The sequence below is a fragment of the Aulostomus chinensis genome, chromosome 10 (genome assembly GCF_037954235.1).
Source record: "Aulostomus chinensis isolate RoL2024-O1b breed Wild chromosome 10, RoL_Achi_v1.0, whole genome shotgun sequence".
Classification (NCBI taxonomy): Eukaryota; Metazoa; Chordata; class Actinopteri; order Syngnathiformes; family Aulostomidae; genus Aulostomus; species Aulostomus chinensis.
In genome coordinates this window covers 6,628,947-6,641,579 of record NC_141329.1, presented here as the reverse complement: position 1 = coordinate 6,641,579, position 12,633 = coordinate 6,628,947, and the positions used below count along the sequence as shown (strand labels likewise).

Sequence of the window (12,633 nt, the reverse complement as noted above, 5' to 3'; positions counted from 1 at the left end):
GTTTACAGACATCACGTGCTGGCCCTGCAACTTGTTCTGGTAGCTACAGAAAACTGAAATGGCCTTGAAGTAAATAGTCTTGGTTGTGATATGACTTAAATTTAAATTATTAGACGAGCAGCTAGTTAGTCGATCTGTTTGAAGCCCACCTGCACACACACGCACAGCATTTGTAGTGGTTTCTTGTCTTGATTCATCAGATACGCGTGTTCTCAGATCGTACCCCTGAATGGTTTCTAGGTCAGATATGTAAAGATTCAACTCAAGTGTCTCCTGTAGGTTATAAATCATGGCCTGTAAAATGGGAAGACACCCAGACATGCATCAGCCAAACGAGATAAAAGTTGTCATCCCCTTTCAGGCATTCTGCTTGTGTTATTTTGCCATCAGGCAGGCAGTTTTGAGATCATAGCTGATACGGTAGTAGTGAAGAATAAGAATGCATCTCTTTGTTAAGTGTGCCTGCCGTGACTCTCATGGAGACTTGGTGCATCTGCAGGAGGAAAAGGTGAGAATGACACCTTCAGCTCAGTGAGTACTGTATACCCTAGATTTTCCGCTTTCCATTTCCTGTGAAAGCTGCCTCTCTCGTGTGGCTACGGCAACAAGCTTTTTCTATAGGACCGTTGCCAGGGCAACACAGAGGCAGAGCAGGACAGCATTAAAGAAGAAAGGCGAGGGAAGTACAAGAAACAAGGGAAGAGGACAGAGCGAGGGGAGATAATGGAAAAGAAGAGTAAAGAAGATGAAGCAGAGTGCTACTGATAAATGTTGATCTTTATGGAAATCGTGTCAGCGAGATGAGCTCCGCTGATATACTGAAATATACATATACAGGATGTCTCCTTAAGTGCACCATGCCTTCTCTGCAGCATCGAATACAAGTTGCTGTACTGTTAAAGAAGCTGTAATCTGAATTTAAGTGCTGCTGAATTTCATTATCGCAAATGATGTCGTCAATTTTCTGCAATACTATGTGGGATAGAATCTCTACCAAAAATTTCTTCGAGGCTGCACACACTCACATTTACATATAGTTCTTGACATTTCTGAATGCTGGACTCCCTCCTCTCTCTTTCTCTCTCTCACACCCTGGGGTTGACAATTGCTGCAGAATTGTTGGAGGGTTTGACATCATCCAATCAAATTAGCTTTTTGAATAGAAAATGATCTGGTGGCCTGGAAGAAATGTACATGTCTCTTGCCTCACAATGCCTCTTTTTTTCCACCTTTTTTTACAGTCTTAACGTTTCAGAGAAAAAAAAAATTAATACTGTGGCGTACAGGTTGCTTCTCATATTTTTATTTCATTTAGCATTAAAAAATATATTATACTTAAAAGCTGAGTTGTTTCATTCTGTTTTGAAATCAAAGCCTTATCTACAGTAGCTACATGAATTACATTAAAAATCTGAATTATTTACAGTGCTTAAAGAGGTAGCTTTAAATTCATGAAATAATAATAATAATAATAACAATATATCAGTTGGCATGTTCCATACACTTTCTAATGTTTTTGTCACTTTCTTTCCATTCTCCCAGGCAACCTGTTTGTGATAGCCTTCGTCAGTTACTTTGGTGCCAAACTCCATCGGCCAAAGATCATTGCAGTCGGTTGTGTATTAATGTCTATTGGCACCTTTATCATCGCTCTGCCTCACTTCGTCATCGGACGGTAAGTTAGAAAAAAAAAAAAAGAGAGAGAGAGAGACTGTGGGTCTGACTATTATGTGACTTTTTATTTACCGCAGTACTCTCCAGCTCATTTTATAAAGCCTGTTAAAACATGTTGTAACACCTTTGTGAGCCAGTTGAATGACAGCCTTGAAGTAGTAGAAAAAAAACGAACTGAAATTGGAACGTGAAAGAAATTGCAAAAGTTGTCACTCACATCTTTTCAAATGTATCAGATTCCAACAAAGGTAGTAATTTTATGACAACACTCACCTTCACAGTCAGTGAAGTTGTCAAAAGAGAGGCGTAGGAGTATTAAAACAGGATGGGAATGTAAGACCACGATGGAAAAAAGTCTTGGACTTTATCATTTTATCCCTGAAGAGAAGCTGGACCACCTTAAAGGTCAGCCCACCTTAAATGAGCCTTTGAGATGGGGTCAAAGTTGTCACTACTGAACCTTTGGGCTGAGCACATAGTTGCCGACAAAAACAGGAACTTAAGTTGTTTTCTCTTGAGGGGTTTTAGTATTTACTCACCCACAAATAAGCTACACTGTATACATCCAGGTCTGTGTATGGCGGGGGCGTCACTCGATCCATAGTCATTTTATTTTAGACTGCAGCTCCAGAAATGTTCAGTCTGACACACACACATACACACACACACACACACACACACACACACACACACACACACACACACACACACACACACACACACACACACACACTTTCTCCTTTGGCTAGACTCGCTATGTGATGCTGGTTGAAACCCTGCTGTCTCTATTGTCTATCTGGGTTTTTCTTCCCACGAATCCACAAGGAGACATGATTTCATAGTGGTTTCAGATCAGCATTCAAGACCAGGGTTGGGTGACTTCCCTTTCTTTTTGCGGCTGTTATGTCTGAATCATTTTGACATCGACATTTGTCCGTACGTGTGACAACTACAGTGTCAAATACTTGGCATTCCTGGAGTTTATCCTGTATCAGCACATTTCTGGTGTTCCCACCTGTGTTTTAGTTGTCAACTTTCTCTGCTGAAATGAAACAACATGAGATACTGTAGATACGTTTGACATCTTCTTCTTTTTTCCCCACTCTATAAAAGTGGCTGTAAACTTGAAGGCATATGTCTTTGATTGTATAATTGGCCACTTGATGACCACGTGATGCAGAAAGTGTGTTTCAGGGCACACTGTTGTTCTTGTATCAATAGAGCTGGTAAACATCGACTGGTGCTATTTTCAGTTTATCTGATATGTATAAAATATTGAAGGTCAGAGCGAATATTGATTGAAGATACAAGACTAACTTTTCACTGCCCCTGAAACTATAGCCAAGAAACAATCTTTATCTCTGCTGCTCAGTTTTTCTCCAACTGTGTCTCACGTACAGCTATGAATTTGAAACATCTGTGCGGTGGGTGGTGAATTCAACCCTTAACCCCTCTCCGTGTCCTGTGGGCTCAACCGTTGATCTCACGCAGAACGATAAACTGCCTGAAGTCCCCACTACAGGTGTGCGGTAACGCTGATAAATTCACACACACACACACACACACACACACACACACACACACAGATAAACATTTTAATACAGACATGTCTGTGTGGATAGACTCATCTTCTCCGCCAGGTTGTGAGGGCGACTCCAACCTGTCTATGTGGATCTACGTGCTCCTGGGAAATGTCCTGCGGGGGATCGGTGAAACTCCTGTCCAGCCTCTTGGCATCTCTTATATTGATGACTTTGCCACGGAGGAGAACGCCGCCCTATATGTTGGTAAGTAAATAGTACTGTTCCTCCTGATGATATCACTTATCTACTGTTTTACTTGTGCACCAAATGTAATAGCATGTCACTGACTAGAGAACAGCTTTGCTCATCTTCCCACAGCTCTAACAATGTGTCATTGCCAAAAGAGCCCGTTGATGCACTGCTGCTTTCACTCTTACTGATGAGCAGCTTATCCACCCTCAGCATCACAGGCAAAGCAATTGAAATCAAAACACAGTGTCAAATCATCCTGTAAACAGTGTCAAAATTACAAATAACAAATGCAGTGAAGAATCCCTGGAAATGTTTGATGATGATTGATAACTGAATTGCTGTGTTGTTGATTGATGATGATGAAACGTAAATATACGACAGGAAATAATCGTCTTTTTACCACCAATCCTCCATCATATGATGTACATTTTCAGGGCGCACAGTAGATCGTTTTGTCTATGTGATGCAACTCCTTTAATTGAAGCTGTAGTGTGGAACATGACGCCATAGGCTCGGCTGTAGGCTATTCTGTCTGTACTGTTTTAGCTGTTAAAAACAGAGGATAAATTGTGTTGAACGTCACGTAACCTCTGTAATATGACTCATGCGGCGTCACAATTGGATCCATTTGACATGTAACATTTAGAATGTTACGAGAGCCACATGCAAAAACTGCGCTGAGATATTGTGAGTTAACTATTGTGATGATCAAACTGGTGCAATTTTAGACGGACAGAGTTTTCTGTGGTGTATTTGTTTGATGGTATCACATACATCAAGGTACTAGTGACTACTTAACCAGCATCCTTGTAAGATAGAGGTCATGATGAGGCAATGGTTGATCTAAGAGAGCTATGAAATATGACCTGTTACAGGGTTGTTGCCTCGACTCAAGCGCACAGTGGAAGTCCACAACACTTTCAGCTGTTGCGGTGGCAGGAAGGAGCTCCTGCTGAACCTGATGTCCTCTGGGACAGAGGGTTTATTGCAACGCTGTATTATGCAGCCTCTCCCTGTCAAAAAACATCTCTCATGCTACGGATGTTGTGATACAGTTTCAAGCTCAGTTTTATTGCTATGCTATTAAAAGGCAGCGTTATAATCGTTATCAGATGAAGACGGGACGTTCTCCCATTTGGATGCCGATCACAGTATAGATTTTAACAACTTCTGGCAATTTAGGGAATATTTTGCTCAGCATGGCCTCTTTCTGAATAAAGCTGGAGCTCAAATGTCTGACAACGTATCATTTGAAGTCTTCCCCTCAGGTAATCCTTACAGTCTCCAGCCATGCCATCCCACAGCCTGCATGACCGAAAAAACCCGTCTGTTAAATAATGAAGTTCTTAGGGTCAGAGTATCTGTTTGGTTCCACTGACTCTGATCAGATACTGACAGAGACACTTGCAGTATGTGTGGGAAAATCCTCAATCAAAAGAGAATTCATCATGTCCCAGAATATGGTGATGTGCCCTCTGCAGTCGACGCCATCACGCTTTCATGTATGTAGTGCGTCTGTTGTACCAGATGCAATAAACATGAGATGGCTGTCTCATGAGATTTTTCATATCCGGTCCACAGAGTGGAGGCCACAACCCAAGTCCAGCCTGGTTCATTACAGTCTGGCTACATCTGGCTTACGCAAAACCTTCTTGTGCCATAACTGAGCCCCAACCATCAAAAGTGGTCCAGATTATACCTCAAATGTGCCTGCAATCTTGGACAAAGTTAAACGGCCTCCACTAAGAAAAGTCACTGTTTCTCAAGTATGTGTGAATGCGTGACCCAGTCAACCTATTTTTAAGCCCCTCATTAGCCTCTTACAGTCTCCTTGACATCTCTTTTCAGAAAGAAAATAATTCTGTCCACTTGACATCAGCCCCATTGGTCTCTTTACAGGAGACCTTTGACTGCATCGGTCCCCATTTCCATTAGAAACAGCTCTCGCCTTTGTCCACCCCTTGCTAAAAAAAAGAAAAAAAAGTCTGACCTAGACCCTGTGGAGGTTCCAAACAATGTCAACTTTACCTCATTTGGACCTAAACAACGTCCTGGATTCAAAACGGGTGGGAATTATTTTGTCCATATGGCTCCCATTAATGCTGTATTTCTCCTCTGTTTTCCTGGTTTTATGAATATATATAAAGTTTTCTATTGTGTTGATAGATTTAATGTCGTAAAGAGGCCCTGGGAGGTTTTGAGGCAGACCTGAGGATGGCTCTGATTACCGGTAGCCACCTTTGTGCAGCTGCTGATAGAAAGCTGACTAACACTTGTTGGGGGAAATGGATTCAGCGATATATGTATGAACCACTAGAGGTGGAACGGAGACGTCTCTGCTATTCATAGCACTGAAGAACACAAAAATAATAATCTCATTTCTATTGAGTGCAAAAATAAAGAAGTATAAGGATTTTAATTTTTTTTCTGAATTACAGAGACAAGTTAAACATTTTAAGAGAGGCTCTCAGCAGCTGAGAGCTTAAAATCAACGAAGCAAACATGCTCACCAGTTTACATTAATCCTGGTTTGTTTTAGTTCAGGTTTGAGAGATACTTGTCGGTTGAAATAACAAAAGTTTATTTGTGTTCGTCAGTTTTATGTGTCGAGACTGAATTCCCCAATTGACAGAGAGCCCAGTCTGATCAGCAGAACCAATATTTCACACCTCATGATGACACAGCCTGCCATCATTGTCCAGTGAGAGGAGATGTGATGCAGCTGGCTCAAAACACAATACCTGCAAACTCCAGTTGTCTGTTCGTCCCTTGACTCACCACATAGCCGGCCTGAAATCCTTTCAGATGCATCATCTTTTATCAGTGAAGCATGCCACATCAGTTCAACTGATCCTGGATCGTATTATCCTCTGAATGTAGTTCTCAGTTTGCCAAGTCCTTAGCGATGCATGCAGAGTTGAGAAACTGTTAATACCAACAGGAGCCAATAGAGGTCAATAGAGGGGGAATTAAATTTTTTTAACCAATTAACATTTTCAAAATAGACAACAAGGGCTGCACGGTGGTGCAGTGGTCAGCACTGTGGCCTCACAGCAAGAAGGTTCCGGGTTTGAGTCCCGGCTCGGGCGCGGGATCTTTCTGTGTGGAGTCTCCATGTTCTCCCCGTGCCTGCGTGGGTTCTCTCTGGTACTCCAGCATCTTCCCACAGTCCAAAGACATGCAATTTGGGAACTAGGCTGATTGGATACTCTAAATTGACCGTAGGTATGAATGTCAGTGTGAGTGGTTGTTCGTCTCTGTATGTTGGCCCTGCGATGGACTGGCGACTTGTCCAGGGTGAACCCCGCCTCTCGCCCGTAGATGCTGGGATAGGCTCCAGCCCCCCCGCGACCCTTACTAGTAAGGAATAAGCGGAAGACGACGATGGACGACGATGGAAAATAGACAACAGCCACTTGTATTGAATATAATGTAAATCATTATGTTTGGGAATTTCTGTTCATCTTTTTGTGACAAAAACATCATCTGGTCAATGCGGCAACGCAAACAGTTGAAAAGGAGAATCAAAGGCCAGAGCACTGGTATCCTGCCGTCTATGGTAAATTGTACTGGGATGTTTACTTAATCTGACAGACCATCTCAAATGTTTCACCAGCCGCCACTGAATAATACCATTTATATGAGACGCTCTAAGTGTCTCCAGCCCAAACTAAAATAAAATGAGGTTAAATTAAACAGACATGGCATGTTTCCTTTCAGCTTTAAAGTTCTAAATGAGAGCTTCTGTTAGGATTTTTAGATTTCTCATTATCCATCCATCCATCCATTTTCTATACCTCTTATCCATGAAGGGTCGCGGGGGGCTGGAGCCTATGCCAGCTGACATTGGGCACAGCCATTGGGGGCAAGTAGGGGTTCAGTATCTTGCTCAAGGATACTTCGACATGGTCACCTGGGGAAGGGAGGATTGAACCAGCGACCCTTGGTTGCTAGACGGCCACGTTACCACTGAACAATGCTAACTCTGATTTCTCATTATTCAGAGGAATAAACGTGATTTTTTTTCATGGAAAACCTTTTTGTAGAATTCGGAGACAAAATTCTTGTAATCTCAGAGGACCAGACCGTTTTTTTTTTCCATATTTCATTGTGTCAACAGCTACCTTCAACATAGTCCCCGCATGTTTATTCTTACACAATATTAATACATGCACAGCTGCATTTTTCAACATGTGACTCAATTTTTAACCTTTTTCCTCCTTCATTCCCCATATGGAAAAATAACTTTGCATACCAATAGAGTGGGCATCAGTAGTGGTGTTACTGAGTTGCCTATTCATAACCATTTCCACATTTGTACCTAGTATACACACTTAAGTACATAGAGTAGATTCTACATAGGCATACCTTGGAGCACATGTGTAAATGCATGTGCAGTTACATTCTTGTACACGTGTGCCAAAAACAATAAAAAAATCAAACTATAGAGATTGTTTGCAGAAGCAAAGATTATTTAAATCGTCTTCCCAACACATGATCAGGCAGGCTCATTTGAGCCAAATGAGCATGGGACGCATTTATATTATGTAGTCCATGTGAAGACCAGCAATGTAATGTATGATCAGCTGTTGAAGTAAAACATTCCAATATGGTGAATATTCAGCGATGCTGTGTTCTATCAAACAGGCAGTTACTCCAGTGATTGATTCATGATTGTTTTTTTGAAGGTGTTAGCAGCTTCTGTGCAAGGATTGTTACAGCATGGTTTCCTGAAATGATTATGGAGTTTTTCACCCTCTATATTTTCATGATGTCAAATTTCTTTCGAAATGATAAGTTCTTGTTCTCTTCGTTATCCACACCACTGCTGCTTGAAAATACAGTGTCTGTGTGTGTATGTCTGTTTCTGTGTGTGTGTGTGTGTGTGTGCGCGCGCGTGTCTTTGTTTTCTAGGCTGTGTGCAGACCATTTCAGTAGTTGGCCCTGTCTTCGGCTACCTGTTAGGCTCCCTCTGTGCCAAAATTTATGTTGACATTGGATTTGTAAAAATGGGTAAGTTAACCCATTAGCCCTCCTCACGTGTCATCCCATTCAAACTTCAGTACTCCTCATTCGTGTTTCCAGTGTGTAGTGTGTTCTTCCCTGTGTTCAGGCCGAGGCTGAACACAGGGATGTAATATTATAAAGGAACCTTATATGTAGTTCCTAGTCTTATCTTATTCAGGTCTCCTATTTTATGTCCTTATTGTCATTACTACTTTTAATGCAGTGCTAGTGTCGTAAAGCAAGTCATGCTGTGAATGTTTCAACACGCATTATGTTCTGAAAGGATTATTATTTTAATATATGACACAGTATTTTTTATTCACTTAACCACTGGATCATGCCAAAGATACTGAACTCTTCAGATTCGGATATAACTGAGGAAACATGCACTCAAGGCCAAAAATCTGGAGCTTTTTCATAAAACTGAGGTTTGACGTTATCAGATAGAAGAGATGTAGAGCTGAGTGGGTCAGGACAGGTGCGCAAGATTACCATCAATTAGCTAATGAAAAAGTGGCAGGTTACAATCAAATAGAGTGCTGTGGAGGGAAAAGGAGAAAAATGAAAAGATAAAATAAGGATTATGGAAGATAGAAGATGAGGGAGTGGAAGGAAAAACGGTACAGAGACAGAAATGAGGGAGGAAGGAGGAGAATGGAAAGACTAAAGTAACCTGTTCCCTATATTGATGTAATTAAATACACCAAAAACATTTCACTTTGTCTCTTTAATTCACACAAATAAAAATGGAATGTATGGATGTTAAAAAAAAGATCTACCAGTTTAACAGTTGTCACATGATCTGTGTTACCCTGCTAGTATATTAACGCAGAATAACTCTACACCTTCTGTACCCCCCAACACAGAGACCATCACCATCACCCCAGCAGATTCCCGCTGGGTGGGAGCCTGGTGGCTGGGTTACCTCATAGCTGGGGTCATCACCCTGCTGTCTGCCATCCCATTCTGGTTTCTGCCCCGCTCTCTGCCCATTTCAGGGCCCAGGGGCCCAGAAAGAGCAACTCCCCTTATGAAGCACAAGTATCCAGCGGACGAACATGCTAGTTTCATTGAGATGGCCAAAGGTGAGGATAACTCGAGAGAACAGAGAGGAAAATCTCCCATTAATAATGGGAGAGCCAGCCAGAACTCTCACTGGATGAAATTCTACATGTAACATTCCTGGACAGGTGTGTGTTTTATTTGTGTCTTTGTCTCTTCAAAGACTTTATCCCAACCCTGCGGACTCTGCTGGGACACCCAGTGTATTTGATCTACTTGTGTGTGACAATCATCCAGCTCAATTCTCTCATTGGCATGGTCACCTACAAGCCCAAGTACATCGAGCAGCACTTTAGGCAGTCTGCCTCAAAGGCCAACTTCCTGATGGGTAAGGAACCGCTGTTATGAACATTGCAATGCATGTTAATTATTTCGGTACAACGACCTAAAAAAAAAAAAATCAGTATGCAATACACCGTGGGACAAGTTTTCCTGCTTCCACGTGAGAGGGAAAAAAAGGCTTTTGCATTTTGCTGCTTTGCAAACATAATAGTCAAACGAATTTATGATATTACACTTAGAGTTGAGATGACATATTTCACATTGTTATCTTTTCAAAGATTTTTGGTCTAATCTTTCCTTTCTCAGTCTGTCCCTCTGTTTACTGTGGTCAGTATTTTGTCACAGTTCAATTTGGGATTGGATTGGATTTACAGAATGCTTTGCAGTATTAATCCTCCAGGGGCAAAAGTCTGTTGTTGCGCCCCCATTTCTCCCCAGTATTCTTGGTAGTACTGCAATACATTAGTCCACTTCAAAAAAATGAACTTGAAAAAAGTACAACAAGCATTTACAGTTACCAGATTCTAAAATTTGACTTTGCCAGATACAAATGTGAGTAAATTATTACCTTTGGATACATATAAGAGTAAGGAAGTATAATTAGATCGAATAAATTGTAATACTGTATTTTTTTTCCTACTAAAGTATAAATAAGTGCCCCTAGTTCTGGGTATTTTGTATGTTTATTGTAATAATGAAAAATGTTAAATAAAGAGTATAAAAAAAATGATTACCTATGGGTTTTTTGACTGTTGGTCAAAAGAAATCATCCAAAAATATTTTAATTACCTGCATTCCGCTGTGTTTTTTTTTATACTGAGATTCAAATAATTGACAGTGACATTGCAACTGAAATTCATCTGATGTAGCCTTGATTTCAGGTATAATGTAATGTGATAACTACTCAACTAAAACAATCCTCAGGTCATAAAAGTATAATAAGACATGTCATCACTAACAGGTCTCGGTAGTTAGTCCGATTGTACAATGCTAGTTAACAAACCTGAGGCTCTTGGGACTCATGAAGGTCTTGGGACCTTTGGCACTTGTGTAATCCAGTCACAGCTGAATGAATCAGAAAACAGCTCCTTTAAAGAGAGGATTTGTCCAAGAAAGGATTAGGTTGGTTGTTGCAGCTGCAGGGGTCGGAGCTTTGTGAATCTGAAAAATAGTTAAAGTAATAATCTAATGAAGTAGATGGAACACAGAGTGAAAGAACGCATGCTTACATCAAGGAAGACGCCTGCATTGACCAGACGGGCTGTGCATGAAAGAGAAGGCAGTATTAGGACTAATGACACAGGAAGAGATAAAAGACCGGGTCTTCCACGGCGATGCTGAATGACTCCTCTTGTTTCTACCTGCAGCCTGTCATTTGAGTTAATTTCAATCCTGTGTTCTACTCCTCAGGTGTGATCAATATCCCAGCTGTAGCTCTGGGGATTTTTTCTGGTGGTCTATTAATGAAGAGACTGAAACTGAACATCATGGGAGCAGCAAAGTTTGCCTTCGGAACATCTCTGATAGGTTACATCCTGTCCTTGTTCTTCTTCACTATGAGCTGTGAGAATGCCAAGATAGCTGGGGTGACGCTTTCATACAACAGGTGAGCCACAAATAATCAGCCGGCATGTCAGGGTTCTATGTGAGGGTTCTACAGGGTTCTAAATCCCTTGATGCCTCCTTGGAAATGTAACTGTTACTGCACCTGTTCAGTCTTGATTGTATATAGAAGTATGTCTGGTATTCATTTTGTAAATATAGAAATGACAGCTGTATTAATCCAAGAGGAAGACTTGATTCCATGAGGGTAGCCCATATATAAAAGAACAGAACTGGCATTAGAACAAAGAGGAACATGCAGTCAGGGGGCATGTACGTCAATGACAACATGCATATGCTGCTTTCCACCCATAAAGTATGTGTTCAGAAATAAGAACGTGCAGTGAGAACGTCCACACATACTTCACACCATGCATTTACACGGTTATTGGCTGCAGGCTGATGGAGAGGTGGCAGAAAATAATGATGCTTTTATTGTCACATATTTATTTCATTATGCTCCGAAAATGGTCTTTAATATCCAGCTGCATGATGAGTGAGTACGTCTATTTTAGATTGTGAATTAAAATATTTATTTAATTATTTGATATATATATATATATATATGTGTGTGTGTGTGTGTGTGTTGAACTGTGTCACATCATTTACGGTTGATCATGGGAGTGATCATACATACGGTTTTAGTCCTTAATCTGTGCAAACCAGAACACAGAGTTTGCAAATGTGTCTTAGAATTTCACAACCAGAAAAATGTGCTTCTACCCAACAAAGACAGCAGAAGACGTTTAGAAGCTCAAAGATTTAGTAGGTTTGAATGCTAATGCTCACTAGGTTTTTATTTATTTCAGCTTCCATTTTTTCTAATTTTAAACACAGCAGTACTTTGATGGTGTGAGTGGTTTTGACATAGTTTTCAAGTTGCGCAGTCTAATGAGAAACAAATGGTGTCACTGGTCTAGCAGATTAGTTAGCAGATCTCCATGACCACTCCTCATTATTATTTAAGCAACCTTTAGGGAATAAAAACAAAGTTTGGACTTTCTAATACTTCTAATTCACACCTATACTCCTAAATACACTTTACCATTCACACTCTTCTATTTGTAGCCCCAATTGTTAATGAAACACTCACTCTGTTATGCTCGATGTGCTAATTAACCTACACAGGCGACTCACACCACCCAGACAGAGCCGCCTGCTTCCGTTTCCTCGTGCTTATTAGCTCTGTATTTACTTTCATATTTAAGTGAGCATCTATCTATGAACTTGA

At 40.9% G+C, this 12,633-nt stretch overlaps 1 protein-coding gene across 2 annotated transcripts in view; it reads left to right on the top strand.

Moving 5' to 3' along the window:
- LOC147254202 (solute carrier organic anion transporter family member 1C1-like) overlaps positions 1-12,633 on the top strand; it is a 35,839-nt gene that overhangs the window by 15,294 nt on the left and 7,912 nt on the right. For both annotated transcript variants that reach the window (XM_086215786.1, XM_086215785.1), the window contains exons 4-10: positions 1,543-1,675; positions 3,075-3,196; positions 3,297-3,461; positions 8,364-8,462; positions 9,323-9,541; positions 9,682-9,846; positions 11,211-11,406. In XM_086215786.1, coding sequence (XP_086071912.1) covers positions 1,543-1,675; positions 3,075-3,196; positions 3,297-3,461; positions 8,364-8,462; positions 9,323-9,541; positions 9,682-9,846; positions 11,211-11,406 — 1,099 coding nt within the window. The remainder of the gene's footprint in view (positions 1-1,542; positions 1,676-3,074; positions 3,197-3,296; positions 3,462-8,363; positions 8,463-9,322; positions 9,542-9,681; positions 9,847-11,210; positions 11,407-12,633) is intronic.